This window comes from Benincasa hispida, chromosome 7 (assembly GCF_009727055.1).
Source record: "Benincasa hispida cultivar B227 chromosome 7, ASM972705v1, whole genome shotgun sequence".
NCBI lineage: Eukaryota > Viridiplantae > Streptophyta > Magnoliopsida > Cucurbitales > Cucurbitaceae > Benincasa > Benincasa hispida.
This window is the reverse complement of record NC_052355.1, coordinates 44,371,094-44,390,856: the sequence shown is the minus strand read 5'-3', so window position 1 is coordinate 44,390,856 and position 19,763 is coordinate 44,371,094. Positions and strand designations below refer to the sequence as shown.

Below are 19,763 nucleotides of genomic sequence, written 5' to 3'. Positions count from 1 at the left end.
TTGTCTTTATTCGTCAGGGCCATTTTACTGTAAGATTACATATATTTTTTAGCTCAACAAACTCAATATTTGAACAAATATCAATAATGTAATTTTTAAGTTGTCCTCAAGCATGGAGAGTTCAATAACTGAAAAGTCTTTTGGGTAAAATTGAACGAGTTGACTATGTTTTTTTTCTATCAAAAGATAAAAATGAACTACTTGGATTTAGACATGTCACACGGAGAAGCAATTTAGTATTTGTTTCAGTAAAACGATTATTCAGCTCTTGAAGTTGCATATCAATAATGGCATAGAAAACTTGAACACGATAATGATGTAAATTTTTAACTGGTTAAGATTTTCGTCTTTTTCTTCCCTAAATTAGAAATAGGTCATCCAGAACTTCAATATCATGACTATGACAGATATTGAACACGATAATGATGTAAATTTTTAACTGGTTGAGATTTTCGTCTTTTTCTTCTTCAAATTGGAAATAGGTCATCCATTTACGAACTTCAATATCATGACTATGACAGAAATCGGAAACCATATTCAACAACGAATCCCAATAAAACTCTCTTGTTCTTTTGCAATCTTTCTTTACAAAATTTAACTTCTTTGCATTGACAATATATTGATCTTTTCTTTGTAATGCTTGAGACAAGTAATTTGTGATTCCCAAGATAATTTTTATAAAATGTATATGAAAAACAAAGTCAACAAATAAAATTGAACTTATTAGAGTCATTTATTCATATTTTTGTTACGAATTTGCTCCACCTTGCATAATTGCCTCAAGTACATCAACTATTGAAGAGAACATTGTCATAAAACTCATTAAAGTGTAGTAATGTGATCCCATCGAGTATCTCTTGGTCGTTTAATCATTGTCTCCTGATTTAATCCTCAACCACTTAATATTTCACCATTATTTAAAGCTTCAAAAATTTTCATTCTATATTTCTCTCGTAGAATATCTCAACATTTTGTTGATGCCCCAATTATGTTCTCTACATTTGTAACAATAAAAACAGACCTAAGAGCTCATTGAAGCTGATGAGAAAAACAATGAATGTCAAAAACACATTTATTTTCTTTTAAAATAAATGCTTGTAATATATTGAACCGACCTTACATATTACCTGCTCTATCATATCCTTGTCCTTGTAAATTAGAAATGCTTAACCCATATTGAGAAAAAAAAATAATCTATAGCTTTCTTAAGTGATAAAGAACTTGTATCATTGACATATATGATTCAAACAAATTGTCCAATCACATGACCTTTATCCACATATTGTAATACAATTGACATCTACTCCTTTAAAGATACATCTTTTGATTCGTCTATCAAGATAGAAAAATGTTTGTCACTCATATCTTTTATAACCATATTAACAACTTCTGCTGTAATGGAATGGACTATATATTTTTTAATACTGGGTGAAGTCAATTTCAAATTATCTGGGGTATTTTTCAAAGTCACGACTTCAATATCCTTATTATGGTTGCATAACCATTGTAAAAGTTCAAGAAAATTACCTTGATTCTTCGAATCATCTGTCTCATCATGTCCACGGAATGCAAGTTCTTGTCGTAATAAAAATTGAATACAGTTAATTGATGCACCTAATTGAGTTTGGTCAGACATCCTATTTAAAAAAGTCTCAATATGTTATTTTTGTTTCAAAGGAGCCTCACATTTACCCAAAGTCGTATTGTGTGCACTATTAGGACCACCAACATGAATATACAATTTCTATTTTTTCTTCCAATTAGAAAATCTTTCACTAACAAAACTGTCACCTCCTAACTTCTTACTTTCTTTTGGTTTGAATAGATAGCTACATAAACAAAATACGCCATCATTTAAAATGCTATATTCTAGCCAATTAGAATATTCACTAAATCAAGCTGGGTCAAATCATCTTGACTTTGTACCAAATTTCTTAAGTGGAAAACTGAAAAGTATGATTTCGAGGCTGACAAGGACCTTTTAGCAAATATGCTCTACGAACTTGATCTCGAACATTATAATTATAATAATAAATTTTGGTTGTTAGACCAGGATATGCGAGTTGCTCTTTTAGATTGAAATCTGTATAAGATCAATCAGAACTCAAAACATTTTTCTTCTTTGAAGATGATATCTCTATTGTCTCTCTCTCCATATTGGTTTTGAATTAACTTTATAAAAATTTTAATAATAAGAATAATACATTCTATTATATAGATTTAAAAGCATAAAAACTTAAAGTCTAAGAAGATTTTAAAACTTACTTACTAGTTCGTATATCCAAACGAGTGACAACAAATAATCCTCTAACTTGAATTATGAAATTAATTTAAAATACATGTACAAGTTATGTGAATATAAAAATAATATGGAAACAAACGAAAATATATAGAGAATAATGTGAATATTAAAAGTATGTAAAAATTTAATGGCACAATAAAAATATCTCTCCATATTGAATTAGAGCTGCCTCTACAAAAGTATTCACACTAAAAATATTAAAAACTATTATGTAGATTTAAAAATATAAGAAATAAAAAGTCTAAGAAAAATTTCAAATTTACATATCAATGATATGATACATATAGCCTAACGAATAACAAAAAAATTATCTTGTACAACTCTAAAACTAATATATATAATGAAAATTGCGTAGGAAAAGAAAAGTAAACATTACCTATTCAAGATAACGCTATTGAGAATTGAGATTAAAAACTTTCCTAAATTTCAAAGGAAAAAACTTTCACATAAGATAAAGGAATTGCAAGTCTCGTGTAGAATCAATCAACCTCTTAATCATTAAACCACAAAGGGGATTTAACAATATATGCACATTTATTAATGAAATTATTAATTATTACTTAAAATTTTATATTAAAAATATAAAAATCGATAATTTGAGAGGCACGTGCCCACCCCTCTGTGGCTCTCCTTTGGATGTAACTTGAGTGGATAGCTCTCATGGATTTGATGGGAGGATGAATAAAGCTGGTGCCTTTAATAAATAGTCAGTCATATATCTATTTTATTTTTGAAAAAAAATTAATATATACTCTTGAAATTTAAAGTGGTATATATTAAAACTTCAGACTAATAATTTTATTTCCAAAATTTTAATCAATTTGAATTTTTTTTATTAAAAACTGGTATTAATATTAATGTATATGTCACGTGTATAACATTTCCTTAAATTTGAATTGGAGAAAAGGTAAGAATTGAATAGACATAGTAGCAACTTTTTATTAAATTTCAATGATTTTTCATATACTCTACTTTCTTTAAAGAAAAAAATCACGTGATAAATTTTCTTGATAATGAGGTGGGTTTTGGAGAAAAATATTTTTATTCTAATGATTTTGAGTTGATTATAAATAAAATGAAGTTAGTAAATAGTCTAAAGTTATTTATTTATGAAAGTTTAGCGTTTAATGCTATAATTATTAGTCTAAAATTTTAATAGATATAGACCCTATTTGGTAATAATTTGGGTAATATATTTTTTAAAAAATTAAGTCTATAAATACTATATATATATATGAAAATTGACTAAGAATTCAATCTCTATTTAGTAAATATGAAGAGTGAAGATTATAGTAAGAGAATACGAAAAAAAATAAACGTAATTTTTAATATTAAAAAACTAAATAGTTATGATAAGAGTGTAGTTGAAATTTTTCCTTAATTTCTTTGATTAAAAAAATTTCCACCTAATTGGAGGTCGTAAATGGATGGGATTAAATGAACTTTAAAATAATATTTTAGCATTACATAGTCATTTATTGTTATATTAAAAAACAGTATTTTATTTATTCATTTATTTTTAAAAAAATAGTATTGGGAGATGGTTAATTAAAAAGGAGGAAAGTGGTGACGAATGCGATGAGATAAACTTTGCATGCGGAACCAAGGGGATATGGATGCTATAGATTTTGGTTTGGTTTTGACATCCCAAATTTAAAATGTTTGGATAAATTTTTTTAATAATTATTTTTATTTTATTTTTTAAATGCCAACGTGACAAAATTAGAAACGACGACCAAGATGTGACAACCATTTTAAAATGAAACAATCTGGTGGGTAATGCATGGTTTGTTGAATTAGATAATCATTCTGTTTTAACAAAATTACACTTTTGATTAAGGTGTATATGGGTTTGATTGAAGATGGTATTTAGATTGTTTGGATTGCATTAGGTTGTTTGATTATAACTTATTTTTTAATTAATTTAAATATGTAAATTTATCTACAATATATGATTAATAACTAAAATTTCATAAAAGTCAAATATTAAATACCAAATATCTATGATATTTATTACAAACTTTAAATAGGAACAAACGTCATAACAGTTTTAAAAAAGAAAAATAGCAAAACTTTGAACAAAGAGATATAAATATATATGTATATAAATTCGGGTTGGATTGGGTCAACCCGATTTTTTTTAACCAACCCGAGACCCAATCCAATCCAACTATAATAGAAAACTTCCAACCCAACTCACCTTAAGAACAAAATTGACCCAATTCAATCCTTACAATTTAAGTTGGGTAGTTCAAGTTGTTCAAATTATCAAATCTTTTGAACATCCCTGCTTCTTATTTGCAATTTGAGGTAGATTTCATTTTAAAACTCAATTAGTACTTAGATTTAGAACATTTTCAAAATTAGTTTTCATTAGATAATTCTATTAGAAAAATTTCAAAATGGAATTGTGTCCAAGGAATTTGTAGACTTCACAATTAAAAATATCAATTATATGATTTATTAACTTCTTACATTGTGGAATGACTAAACAACTCCTTGTACTAACAACTCCCAATGCCCCAAAACACTCCCGCATAGTTAGAGTATTGATATAATTAGGGTTGGGGCGGGGTAAGGTCGGGAATGGTCCCGCCCCATTCCCCGTATTGAGAAGTCGGGATTAGTGTTAGAGAATCCCGTTAGGGATTAGGTCCCCGTGGGAAAAAATTTCCTGTCTATCATTTTTTTTATTTTTAATTATTTTATTTTTATTTAAAATCAATAAATTTTTATATTTATATTGAAATGGTATACTTTTGAGGTTAGGAGATTGTATTGTTATTGTTTTGTTTAATTAAATTAATAATAAAAAATATTTTAGCATTTCTTTATTTAAAAATTTAATAAAAAATAAAAAAATAATATATTATGAAATGAAATTTTAAAAAAAAATTAGGAAAAAAGAACAAAAAACAAAAAAATAGTAGCTTTAAAGCTACTCTTATATATATACACACACATAAATAAATATATGTATTAAAAAATTAAAAATATATATATATTTTTTTGGAGGGGGGGGGGGGGGGTTCGGGGATAAACAGGGACGGAAGCGGGATACCCTCCTACTCCCCCCATCCCTGGTTCAAGGACTCGTTTTGACCCTATTCCCGGTAAAACCGGGGATTTCCCGCCCTGATCGAGGTGGGTACCCACAGAGATTTTTGCCAACCCTAGATATAATATCAAATTCACCATGCATTGACCTATGAGCTTAAAGCTTTAAGGCCAATTGATGATTTAACATGGTACCAAAGTAGAAGGTCATGTGTTCAAATTTCTTCAATGTCATTTCCTCTCCAAGTAATATTGATTTCCATTTGTTTGGTCTTCTACATATTTCAAGCCCACTAGTGAGGGGTACTAGAAGATTAAATGTTCAAATCCCTACTCTTATTCACATGTTGCTTAACTTTTTTTTTTCTTAAAAAAAAAAAAAAAAAGGGAATAATACCTTTTTGGTCCCTAAGTTTTGGCTTTCGTTTCTATTTGGTCCATAAGTTTTAAAAATGTTACACATTTAGTTCTTAAGTTTTGAGTTTTGTTTCATTTTAGTTCCTAAGTTTCAAATTGTTACAAATTTACCCTTGAGATTTAAGTTTTGTTTCAATTTGGTCCCTAGATTTCAATATTTAACATTTTTTTACCTCGATTTTTTATTAAATACTCAATTTCAATCATTGACATTAATTTCTATTGATTAATTAAAAATAATTATGAAGTGAAATTTTAAAAGTGATAAAAAGAGTGAAATTTAATTAATTATAATTTTTAATGATTTTTATTTATTAATATAAATTAACTCTAAAAACGAAAAGTGAGCATTTAGTAAAAAAATGAGGTTAAAAGTATAAATCTTGTAACATAGTGACCAAATTGAAGCAAAACTCAAGTGTCAAGAGTAAAATTGTAGCATTTTGAAATTTATTTTGAAATCTATGTACTAAATTGAAACCAAACTCAAAACTTAAACTAAATGTAGAAGATTTTGAAATCTAAAAACTAAATAGAAACTAGACCAAACGGTATTTTTTGCCAAAAAAAAAAATAATAATAAAGAAAGAAAGAAAGACATTAATTCAAATCTCTAACTTTTAATTGAGGATCTAGTTTTTCTAGTCCAAGTTATACTTACGATCTCCATGTATAATGCATTTTTAAAACCTAACACCTATATATTAATAAACAAATCTGTAAGCATAAAATACTCTAAGAAAAGTGTACTTGTAGAGATCAAAGACTTAAACATAGATTCAAATTCAAATTGTTTCTCATTATTAAGAAATATAATAATAAGGATAATATTTAGGTACATTTCAAGATGCATCAATCTTTGTGTATCCTTTCTCATCATTCACATAAAGAAATATTAAGACATTCTAAAAATGAAAAAAAAAAAAACAAAATTTACCACATAAAAAATTATAATTAGACAATTTAGTGGGATATACAAAAATAGATGTTATCCAAGATACACCAAACTAATTTTCTAATAATAATACCCACACAAAATAATTATAAACAAACCTAAACCCCACCACACAAATTACCATGATGAAATAAAACAAGTTGTTTGAGTCTTTATTGAATATGTTCTTCTCTAATTTGAGGAGGAAGCAATTCGTACAATAAAAAACTAATTCTGTGCCCCATAGGCTTCACAAAACAGAAGCAAATGGGAAGAACAAAACAGAGGAAAACAGTAGGGTAATCTATAGCTAACAAAAGCTCTAGTAGCCATATTCATGGCTGCCAAGTTCAAGAAGAGACCTCAAAGCCTGTTTCTTCATCACTTTCCCATAAACCCCTCTCCCCAACTTCAAAATCCTCTCCATTTCCAAAACCCCACCATTATTATTACTTCTCTTATACCTTTCCACCATCATTTTCACCATTCTCTCATCACTCCCCACTGCATCTACTACACTATCCACTACCATTTCCATTCCTTGAATTCTTCTTCCCCATTTCTTCATTGCCTTCTCTGAACTAAACACTTCATGATATGCCCCCCAAAATGAAGCCCTCAAATACCCTTTTTCTTTTCCTCTCACCATCCGTCTCCTCATTCCTTCTTCCAACTTGTAAATTGCTGCTCCCATTTCACTTCCCCCGTTCATTCCCATTTCAATCTCTTTCATCTCTTCTTTGTTGCTGATTTCTTCTTCGAATCGACACCTTTTGCATTTGCAATTGAAGCCCCATGTCTCCGACATTCTCTTGCGGTCTTTCGACGACGAAAGAGGATCAAAATACGCGAATGTGATCTCTTCCCCTGTTTTTATGTCTCTAGATGCGTGGACTATAATGTGATCTCCAATGTGTAAGCGTCTGGCATTGGGGATACATGAATGGTTGATGAAAGAAGGTAAAACCCACAGCCCAACTCCATAGTAATCGCTGTTTTTGCCAAGAACTATAGCAGAAGCTGCATCTTCAACTAGGGAATTGATATCCAAAACACTGAGGATGTTACTCATTTCATTTGGGCTAATCTGATCCTCTGTTTCTGGCTTGAAGACACTCATTTCAGGAACCTCGAGATCCTCCTCTACTTCACCACACGAGAGTAAACTAATCAAATTCTTTGTTTTGGTACTTTTTGTGACAGAATCTGTGACTTTATCGACGAAATTCTTCCACATTACCAATTGGGCATTTTCGTCGCTATTTTCTGGCAAAATCCCTCTTTCAATCGCGATTGCTTTGGTTACTAGCAGCAAAGTCCCGGAATCTACATTCTTCGTTGCAAACAGCCCACGTCCACTAATCCCAGATCTTCTAATCTGTACTGGACCGATGAATTCAGCCAAATCTGGGGATTTCACACGAAACCCATTTAGAATCCAATCAGAGAGATCGAAAGCTCCAGTCTTTGACAAATGTTCGAGTTTTTTGCATTTCTCAACATACCCATTAAGATCATCGGAGTTTCCACTTACCTGTGGATCAACCAGAGCTGTTTTGAAGCATTCTAATGCCGAAGAGTACCTGTTGAGATTCAGCAGAATTTTACCTTTACAGATCAAAGTTTTGAAGTGGGTGCTCTCGATTTTCAAAGCTTCTTCGCAATCATTTAAGGCTTCTTCGAAATTTCTGAGCTTGGATCGTGCTTCGGCTCGGTTGCAGAGGGCTAAACAGAGAGATTTTTGAAGCTTGAGAAGATGGTGATTTGTAGTCGGGGTTTGATTTCTGCAGATGGTGATGAATTGAGAGTAGGTGTAAACGGCGTCATTCCATTCTTCTCTAAGCAGGAGCTCTGTGGCTTTAGATCTGAGAAGTTGCATTTCTGCTTCCTCCATTTCTGGGTCCTTGAGCTCTTGATGTTGGTCCTCCATTGCCATTTTCGAAGTTGAGTTAAAATGTGAAAATGGTTGTTTTCTTTTCTTTGATAATCGTTGTAATTTCTGAGGAAATTTTGAATTGTGGGATTGTAACGGTCATATTGCGAATCTTTTTCCCTCTCTCTTCCATTTGGACTCCATTGCTTTTAAAAAGTTTAACCGTCCAACGGTTATGTCGGGGCCGTTCATCTTCTCCGACATTTTTTCTTTGAAACGGTTCATTTCGACATTAATATAGTAATTATAATATAATTTATTATAGAATTCCTGCCGAGGAAAATATGAATTAAACTCTAAAAAAATTGAGAAGATACAAAATGACACATCATTTTTTCCTTTTTTTTAAAAAAATTTAATATTGGATTTTGAAATTATAAAATTGTTGCGATTATTATTTTTTCCCAAAAGAATAAAATTGCAATAAGAAAAAGAGACCTTACAGGTTAATGCACAATCAAAACACACACAAAAGGAAGAGAAAAAACAATCACATGATTTTTTGTCTGAATTAATTGTAAAGATGGATATATTCATTTGACAATTTCAATCAAGCTCTAAAATTCCAATGAGATATCCTATCGGAATACATTCTCCAAAATACCCTAGCTCAAAGCACAATCAAAGAATAAATGGTCTTGAATTTTAATTTTGCCCGTGTATATAACATAGACATGGGGTACTAGGACATCACCTACTAGGACGATCACGTGTTTGTAGTCGATTTCAAACAAGTCAAACAATAAAAGCGTGTATGAGACAACTACTTCTAAACTAAATGAGGCTAGACTAAAGCATCATACATGATGTCTAGACTGTAAGGAGTCCTATCCATTAGTAATAGAAAACACTCCAAAATAACAAGAGAGTCAAATCACATAAGCCTCTCTCTCACCCTTAGCTATTAGAGACTGTATTTCAAGAGTTTATTCAACATTCTAAACTTAGAATAAAGTTGTTCTAGATAGGACAACGTAAAAGAGTAACTTCATTATCCATTTTAGATGTAGAATACTAGAATGAAATTGTTTCAAATTTGGAGCGAAGATTTAAAAGATTTAATAACCACAACAACAAGGAATTAATAGAAACAATAAGAGACGAGATTGGCTAAAGAGATCATAGCAACGAATGAGAAAGGAGAAAAGAAAAGAGAAATTCAAATTTAATTTAATTTCATCAAGTCAGCACAATACAATCAAGAACTGAATTAAAAGAAAGCTTGCAACTATTTTTTCAAACAGTAACTTAAAAAAACACCAAATCCTACAAAAAGTGTAATTTACCTTTGAAATTTTACCCATTGACATTGAGCACAAAAATCTAATAAAGTTAGCTGAAAAGGTGGACCTTTTGGATTGGTAGTGGTAGCGCTGAATCTTTTCTTTTGTGGCATAGGGCTTTGGGGACAGGTCGATGAAAACAAGCGATGAACATGGGCGCTACAATCCCTACGCCAAATTGTTCCTCACCGCCCTCTCCGCCATGGTGGCGGAATCCACCACCTTCCCCATAGACCTCACTAAGACCAGGCTTCAGCTTCACGGCGAGTCTTCCTCCTCCTCTCGCTCCACAAATGCCTTCAGACTCGCTTCAGCTATCGTCAAGGACCAAGGTCCCTTTGCCCTCTACAAGGGATTGTCTCCGGCGATTCTCAGGCACCTCTTCTATACCCCCATACGAATCGTCGGGTATGAACACCTACGATCCCTCTTCCTTGCGTCCGATGGCGGCTCTGTTCCCCTCCATGTCAAGGCCCTTGTCGGTGGACTCTCCGGCTCCATTGCTCAGGTTCCAATTCTCCACATTATCATTTTATTAAAGCTCCGATTAACGATATTGTACATTTTAAAGATTTGCATTTGCAACTGCAATGTGGACAAATTTGGCACAATCTAGTTATTAACTATTCATGAAATGTATGATCTCTGGAACAGGTGCTGATCTTCCCTATTGTAATATGTTGGGATTGATTGGTGTTATAGAATTCTTTCAATGCTCTGAATTTTGTGAATCTAGGATGAATCTGAAACTCACAGCCACCATCTAAACTGTCATTTGTGAGTTTGAAAATTGACACTTAAATGTCTAGACCAGTTTACCTGTATCTTGACTACTTGACTAATCTCATGGGATAACTTCCCTATTCTTACCACATTTAGGTGTCAAGGAAACTCCATAGATATGAAATCCTAAGTAAGTGGCCATCATGAATTGAACGCATTCTCAACCCTTATCAAACCCAACTATGATGGTTACAGGATATAAATTTTACTCTAAACCCATGTGTCAAACTACCATTAAATTCAAAGCTATTGATATTCTTAACATGCTAATGCTACTTCCTTTGCTAAATGTCAAGATCTTTTTTGTGTTTACCATTAGTATTACAGGTAGTGGCAAGTCCTGCTGATCTTGTTAAGGTGAGGATGCAAGCTGATGGGCGTCTAGTGAGCCAGGGTCTGCAACCCAGATACTCAGGACCTCTCGATGCCTTAACCAAGATAGTGCACGGAGAAGGGATTATTGGACTTTGGAAAGGGGTTGTCCCAAATGTTCAAAGAGCATTTTTGGTTAACATGGGAGAATTAGCGTGCTATGATCATGCTAAACGTTTTGTTCTTCAGAATCAAATAGCTGGAGATAATATTTTTGGCCATACCTTTGCTTCTGTAATTTCAGGTCTGTGTGCAACTGCTTTGAGTTGTCCAGCTGATGTTGTAAAGACAAGAATGATGAATCAAGCTGTTAGCAAGGAAGGAATTGCCAAGTACAACAGTTCGTATGATTGCCTTGTTAAGACTGTTAAAGTTGAAGGATTGAGAGCTTTGTGGAAGGGGTTTTTTCCTACTTGGGCTAGGCTTGGTCCTTGGCAATTTGTCTTCTGGGTGTCTTATGAGAAGTTTCGCAAACTTGCTGGGTTATCTTCCTTCTAGTTAATCATTGTGTTTTTTGTGCCAAAGCAAGTAAACGTAGAGATATTGAATGGCTTTGTCATAAGCAGAACTAGTTTTTAAGTTTATTTGGTATCAGAATTGTGGATCCGGTCCTGTAGATTGATGACCCGAAATTGGAGGAAAATAAAATATACCCTACTTCTCAAAATAAAATATACCCTATTTATGTGAAATTATCAAAATAGAAACTCATATACATAGATTGATCTCTCGCTCTCTTCACCTTCTCCTCTTTCTCGCCCTCTCTTGGTCTTCTATCTCTCACTCACTTTTTAAGTTTCAAAACTCTTAAGTATTAAAAAATGGAGCAAAAACCATTTTGTGCTTTTATATTGAGTTATTATACAATTATTTCTAGAATAATTTATATTCCAATGTAAAAAAAATGTAACAATTGAAACTGTAATTAAAAAAAATTTGATTGGTTCAATACGATTAAAAGTTGATCAAATATATATCTAGGTATTCATTGCTACCTTCTGAGAGAGTTAGCCATCTAACAATTGAACAACATCGAAAGAAAAATCTTTTAACATACATGATCCAATGCTTCAGATGTGGTGTTCGCTTGAATCTAAAAATTATGTTATTCCGATTAATGAACTGCCAAAATTATTGCAAAAGCTAGTTTCCAGAAGCAGAGATGGGAGGATGGAAGATTCTATCACCAGCTGCTTTGCGCTCTTTCCTGCATTTCAGCTGCTCTCTCCTCCTTCAACCTTTGTGCAATCTCTTTAATCTTGGGGTTGAAGAAACGATCTCGGACGAAATTCCTTTCCTCGGCTTGTATCTCCTTGATAGCACTTGGATAAGGGTTAGGAGGAGGTTTCTTCCCTTGAAGACGTGCAATTTGCTTCAAGCGAGAGTAAGCCTTCTTTTTCGCCTTTTTCTCTGCCCGGTATTCCATCTGGATGACAAAAGACATTATCAACAAAATGAAGAGATTCAAGAGAAGTATATGAATAAAAGAACAGCAACCATACATTGGCTAATGCCATGGCTTCCTCCTCATTGACACCCTGTTCCTTCAGTTCAAGCACCCGCAAGCCAAATATTCGGGCTGGAGGAGGATCGAAACTACAGAACCTGTTGCAACAAAAGCCAATAGACACACCATCTAGATATCAAAATTTCGTCAATGCAAGATAAAACTCAACAAAGATACATATGCTTCAATTTGAACCACCTATTTTAGGAAAGCTGAGGTCTATTCGAGATTTATCTCAAAGAAGAAGGCAAATTCTAAGAGCATGCACAACAAGTGACATCAGAGACTTTTTTATCAGGTGATCTATTTTAAACCAAGTATGTCTCTACTGATTGATTAGAAGCCAATAGACATACCATTTAACAGGAAACAGGCCAGCTCTTGAAACACGATTTACTTTTGTTTAAGCCGTAAGAAGTGGCTTCACTCTAGTTATGATATTGATAATATTCGGCCTCAAAAGAATTAGCTGTATGCTTGAAATTCTCACTGTAGTTGGACCGTGGTTAAATGCACAATGCAGACAGACATCCAACAACCAATCGAAAAGCCTCTTAAGCAGTAGGCATGTATAACTCTAATTCATAGATATCCAACAAGAGTGTTCAACATCATGTGTAATTCAAACCCTTTAAGGTATAGAAGTTCCTCAGGAACCTAAAAACTTGAGATCTAATTTCACTTCAAGGCAGACAAGTTGCTATCGAAAGACGAAATCAATCCCTCATTCCAAACATGTATGATGTAGTAAAATGTGACAAACTATATATATAAAAGAAGTATCATACTTGATGGCATCTTCGTATTTTGAATCTGGATGTTTCTGGAAGAACTTTTTTACATATACATCCTCAGGAAGATTGATTGTCTTGACTGTTCCATCTACTCGAGGAAACGTAGGAGGTGGCGCCCTGAGCAAGAGTTTAATGAATGAAGATAAGATGATTGTTTCAAACAGTTGATCTTTTTATGCATTCATTGCAACCGCAGTGTGCTCAACTCGTGAAAAGGAAACAACAGAGGAAAAAACCCAGAAATTTGACCCCTTCCAAAGTAATTTCTCAATAAGCAGTTTAGATTTATTTAATTCAGTGACGAGTGCCAAAATTCACCAAAAATACGTCATATACATGATAGATTGAGAAACTTGAATCTAATAGTATACCAAAAAGTTCGACTAATCTAAGAAAGATGCTTTTGACAAGCTAAAACCCGAAGGTTTACAAACAAAAGAGGTATATAGAAATCCACCCCCCGATTTAAGAACAAAAATTGAACATTTTCAAGATCCTAGAGAATCAAATACTCCTAAACAGAAAAAAAAAGGTAAGAGGAGTGAGGAATAGAAGAAGAACTGACTGCTCCATGGCTTTGAGCCAAATGGGTTCTGCTTTGGCCAAGCCCTTGACGAGCTTTCTAGTCTTAGTTAGCAAGTCTCCTTTCATGAAGGACATAGCTCCTCCTTTTTGGATTGCGAATCGATCCAATGAACTACTGAATACAATGAAAATGAGAAAATCAGAAGCTGATAAAATATTACAGTAAAGCAAAACTACGCCATGAATATCATTAGGGTTTGAAACTAAAAAATCAGGATAATTAATGACTAAGATAAAGAGAAATCGAGCAAAGAAAAATTGCCAAACACTGACGAAAAAATGAAAAATAAAGAAGAAGAGGAGGAGAAACGTACCAGACGAGACGAAAGTGATGAAACTAGAGAGACTTCGGCTAATCTCTACTTCTCTGGTTCAAGAATTGGGCAAGAACAAGAAGGCATAATGGAAACCGCCAGAAATGCAACCGCCCGGACCAGTTGAACACCGATCCGTCCGGTCCGGTTCGTAACAACGGTTTAGGTTCTCTTACACTTTTTACTTACGCCAGTTGGAACAAACACAGTGTCATGCATGTGACTTAAAATTTTCTATAATAAAATTTATAATTAATAAATATTTGATATGAAATGTAGTAATTTAAAAATAGTGTCTAAAATAATGTCTCGAGTTAATTTACTATGAATATGGGATATTTTGAATGCCATTGAAAATTTATTAGAAGTTTTTTTTAAGGGAAAGTAAAGTTTTTAAATAATACTTATATAATTGAATTTAATAATAGTTGATATGAAATTTAAAAGTATAAAAAGACCAAAGAAATATAGAAATAGATTAATAAATAAAAATAAAATATAAATGATGTAATTAGAATAAAAGTAAAATATTGGTTAATTCTTTGATATATCCTTCTTGGATGATAATGATTTTTAGAGGGGGAAAAAGAATGAGAGAAAAATATTAAAAATAAAAGCCAATTTTTAAAAAATGAATCTTGTAGTTTTCCCGAAAAAAAAAAGGTTGTTTGTTATTTTTCTTTGATAAAACCTCTTATTAAATTCTCTCTTCTTCTTCTTCTTCTTTTTTTTTTCTTCATATATTTGATTTAAAAGGTCAATTATAAGTATTTAAGATATGTATTCAAAATCCCAAATAATACAATACCAATAAAATTATAAGGCTATTCAATTTTATTAATTCAATAAAAATTAAAAAGAATTTAATGTTTTTGTAAATTTATTGTGGAGAAAAAATACATAAAATAAGTCATGTGTTCTAAAAAAATAAATAATTAGATAATGGCTAGGTAGTAATTGTTGCTTTAAATTAGTTTTTTTTTTTTTAAATCTTTCTGTCGTAAAATTGAGAAGCATAACGGAGACACGGATATGGAGAAAATATTATATGATAATAATAAATAAAATAACTAAAAGCATAAAATAACTAAAATTATAAAATTGGATAATATGTAAATTGAAGTGGAATTCTCACCAATGTATATATCTCTACAAAATCCACAAATGACCACTTATTTATAGGGAATTTTGGTGACACACTTGGACACTATGTACAGGTGGTTGAATGACACATAGCCAACACATGTGATAATGAGAAAATGACACTTGGTATTGCACTAATGGGCATCTATTATTTTATATAATATTTATAATACTCCCCTTAGAAACTTATTATTAGAGATGTTCAATTTTTTCGCAGGACCCCGTCCCGAACGGGGTGGGGATTCCCCGATTAGGCGGGGAATGGGGGAGGGAGTGGGGGAAAAAAATTTCCCATGAGTTAAACGGGGACGGGGACGGGGAATGCATTCTCCATCCCCGCCCCCGGCCCGTCCCGTTCCCCGTCCCCGCCCCGATTAACTTTTACATATTTATTTAGAATAAGTTATATAATGTTATATTATTATTATTATATAAATATTACATTTAAATTTAAAATTTGATTATTTATTGAGAAACATCATGAATATGTTTAAATTGAATGTTTAAATTTAGATTATATATGTGAATAATTTAATTTATATTTATTTATTTCTACTAAAAAAATTTATTAACTTTTTTAGGCCAAAATTTGAGTAATTTATCTTTAAATTCAAATTGTCATATAAAACTAACCATGATAAACAATTTGGTGATAAAGTTAATTATTTAATTAAAATTTGCTCACAGTAGTGATTAAAATTAATTGACTTTTTACAAAAAAAAAGAAAAAAAAGTAACGGGAAAAAATTCCATGCGGGGAATCCCCTTCCCGATCCCCGTGGGAAATTTCACGAGGATGGGGAATGAAATGAGGAGCGAGGACAGGATGGGGAATAGCATCCCTGGCCCCGCCCCGCCCGTGGACATCTCTACTCATTATATATATGAAATATGCCTCATTAAAACCTTATTAGGAAAAAACCACATGGAAAAAAATCCTAGTAAAGGAAAAATAGTACATATTTCATAGAATTTATACTTTCAAAAGAATATATTTGCTCCCCCTCACGAAAACATCACTTAAGACCTCTGAGTCGTCGCATTCCAATGTTGTGCACCAATTTTTCAAAAGTTACGATTGGTAATGTCTTTGTAGATAAGTCTGCCAGGTTATCCTTCAAACAAATTTGTTGTGCAGTAATGTCATCATTTTCTTCAAGATCATGAGTGTAGAAAAGCTTCTGTGAAATATGTTTTGTTCTATCTCCTTTAATATATCCTACTTTGATTTGGGTTATGCAAGTTGTGTTGTCTTCGTATAATATTGTTGGAAGGTTTTTATTAGAAGACAAGCCACAAGTTTTACGAATGTGTTGAGTCATTGATCTTAGTCATACACATTCTCGACTAGCCTCGTGAATTGCAAGAATTTCAGCATGATTTGAGAAAGTGGCCGTTATAGTATGTTTCATCGATCGCCATGAAATAGCAGTTCCTCCACATGTGAATAGATAACCTATTTGAGATCTAGCTTTGTGTGGATCAGATAAATATCAAGAATCTGCATAACCAACTAGATTAAAATTTGATTTATTTGAATAAAACAAACTCATATCGATTGTTCCTCAGAGATAATGGAGTATATGCTTAATCCCGTTCCAATGTCTTTTTGTAGGAGAAGAACTATATCTAGCTAAAGTAAATCTAGTCTTGTATTATTAGCAAGATACATAAGTGCACTATTTGCATTAAGATATGGTACTTCAAGACCAAGAAGTTCTTCATTATCTTCTTGAGGTCGAAATATATATATTTCTTTATATCCAATGAACGGACTTCCATTGGAATATTTAATGGATGTGCTTTGTCCATATAAAATCTTTTCAAAATTTTTCCCGTATTAGTTGACTGATGAATAAATATTCCATCTGCTAAATGTTCAATTTGCAAACCAATGCAAAAATTTGTTTTTCCGAGATCTTTCATCTCAAATTCTTTCTTAAGATATACTATTGCCTTTGAAATCTTTTTAGGAGTTCCAATTATATTTAAGTCATCAACATATACAGTTGTAATAACAAATTCTGATTGTGATTTCTTTATAAAAACACACGGACATATTGGATTATTTTGATATCCTTCTTTCAATAAATATCTACTTAGGCTATTGTACCACATCTGTCCTAATTGTTTCAATCCATATAGTGATCTCTGTAACTTTATTGAATACCATTCCCGAGAATTTGATGTATATGTTTCAGGTACCTTAAATTCTTTTGGGATTCTCATATAAATATCGTTATCAAGAGATCCATATAAATATGTTGTGAATACATTCATAAGATGCATATCCAAACTTTTATACACAGTCAAGCCAATTAAATATCTTAATATAATTACATCCACCACTGGAGAATATGTCTCCTAAAAAACAATACCAGGTCTTTGTGAAAAATCTTGTGCAACTAGTCTTGCTTTATATTTTGTAACCTCATTATTTTCATTTCTTTTCCTCAACGTATCCCACATGTTTAACACCTTCAAACGTGTTCGGACTACTGATCCAAAAACCTAGCGTTTTGCAAGTGAGTTTAATTCCACCTCAATTGCTTATTTCTATTGAAACCAATCTTTTCTATGTCGACATTCTTCAACAGATTTTGGTTCAGAATCATCATTTTCAAATATAATATCAAGAGCAACATTATACGCAAAAATTTTGTCAATAATTACATTAGTTTGATTCCATCTTTTTCCTGACATGACATAGTTTATTGAAATCTCATTATTATCTTTAGGTATTTCACCTTCTATACTAGTCATGTCGAGAATTTCTTTATGGGTATTTACATCCTTAACCAAGTCTTCTTGACTATTAATTATTTTTCTTTTATGAGGATTTTTATCTTTGAAACCCACTGGTCTACCACGCTTCTGACGTGTTCCAGACTCATTAGTGACAACTTGTTGTGTTGGGATATCAATTTTTTATGGAACATGGGTATATATGGCTTAGTTACTATCTTTGTATCTATAAATGCATATGGTAATTGATTTTCTATATTTTGCAAATGAATTATTTTCTTAACTTCAAGTTCACATTGATTTGTACGGAGATCTAATTGAGACAATAACGATGCATTCCATGTAATTTCTTTTTCCAACTTCTTAATTCCTCCCCCTAGTGAGTAAATACATCACCCGTCAGGGGCTTAAGATATTTAATAATTGATGGAAAATCATATCCAACATATATTCCTAACCTTCTTTGAGGACTCATCTTAGTGCGTTGAGATGGGAAATATTTGGCTCATGACCATAAGTTAATTGTAATGACGAGTACTTATGATAAGCTACTGGCCTAATATGTACAAGTGACGCTGCATGCAAATAGCATGTCCCCAGATGAATGAAGCTTAGCTCTCATAAGTAATGGTCTTGCAATTAATTGCTTTTATAAATGATTATGCTAAACCATTTTGTATATGAACATGAGCTACAGGATATTCAACACTTATCCCAATTGACATACAATAATTATCAAAAGCTTGAGATGTAAATTCACCAGCATTATCAAGACGAATATTCTTAATTGTATAATCAGGAAATTGTGTTATTAACTTAATTATTTGAGCAAGTAACCTTGCGAATGCAAGATTTCGACTTGATAATAAGCACACGTGTGACCATCTGCTGGATACATCTATTAATACCATAAAATATCTAAATGGTCTACTTGGTGGTTTAATGGGTCCACATATATCACCATGAATTCGTTCTAAAAATGCAGGTGATTCAGTCTCCATTTTAGCTGGTGATGGTTTAATTATCAATTTTCCTTGAGAGAAGCATCACATGATAATTCATTAGATTGAAGAATCTTCTGGTTCTTCAATGGGTGTCCATTTATTTTCAATAATTCTCCTTATCATTATAGATTTTGGATGACCCAATCGGTCATGCCAAATTGTAAATATGTCTGGATTCATGACCTTTAGGTTCATTGTTGCATATGTTTCAATTACTCATATATGAGTATAATATAATCCAGAAGATAAAGCAAACAACTCTTCCAATATACGTTTTTCATTTGAGACAGTGGATATGATATATAGATATTTTACATTATTCTTACTATCAGTCTCAATATGATAGCCATTGTAACGTATATCTTTAAAACTTAGAAGATTTCTCTTTGATTGACTAGAGAACAATGCATTGTCAATTGTAAATTTTATTCCTCTAGGAAAAATAATATTTGCTTTTCTAAAAACATCGATTAATTTTGCTGAACCTGATACTGTATTTACTTTTGCTTTCAGCATTGTCAATTTGGAAAAGTATTTTTTTCTTTGTAAGTATTGTATGTATAGTTGCACTGTCTGCCAGACATAGATTT

The 19,763-nt window shown here is 32.0% G+C and overlaps 3 protein-coding genes across 4 annotated transcripts; 1 reads left to right on the top strand and 2 right to left on the bottom strand.

Annotated features, from left to right (window-relative positions):
* Positions 1–6,800: 6,800 nt before the first annotated feature.
* LOC120081304 (methyltransferase FGSG_00040) lies at positions 6,801–8,753 on the bottom strand. The gene has a single exon (XM_039036061.1). It carries the CDS (start codon positions 8,644–8,646, stop codon positions 7,033–7,035), a length of 1,614 nt encoding a protein of 537 aa, XP_038891989.1. The 5' UTR covers positions 8,647–8,753; the 3' UTR covers positions 6,801–7,032.
* A 1,231-nt stretch (positions 8,754–9,984) lies between these two features.
* Positions 9,985–11,773, top strand: LOC120081616 (mitochondrial uncoupling protein 3). Its single transcript, XM_039036646.1, has 2 exons — positions 9,985–10,434; positions 11,037–11,773. Exons 1-2 carry the CDS (start codon positions 10,060–10,062, stop codon positions 11,577–11,579), a joined length of 918 nt encoding a protein of 305 aa, XP_038892574.1. The 5' UTR covers positions 9,985–10,059; the 3' UTR covers positions 11,580–11,773.
* Positions 11,774–12,025: 252 nt separating this feature from the next.
* On the bottom strand, positions 12,026–14,419 carry LOC120081194. Of its 2 annotated transcripts, none has more exons than XM_039035890.1 (5): positions 14,282–14,419; positions 13,948–14,082; positions 13,377–13,499; positions 12,584–12,686; positions 12,026–12,507 (listed from the first exon to the last, which is right to left on the bottom strand). In XM_039035890.1, exons 2-5 carry the CDS (start codon positions 14,040–14,042, stop codon positions 12,265–12,267), a joined length of 564 nt encoding a protein of 187 aa, XP_038891818.1. In that variant the 5' UTR covers positions 14,043–14,082; positions 14,282–14,419; the 3' UTR covers positions 12,026–12,264. The 2 variants fall into 2 exon arrangements, with proteins under 2 accessions (XP_038891818.1, XP_038891819.1); XM_039035891.1 differs by having other exon boundaries at positions 13,948–14,079; positions 14,282–14,392.
* Positions 14,420–19,763: the final 5,344 nt, after the last annotated feature.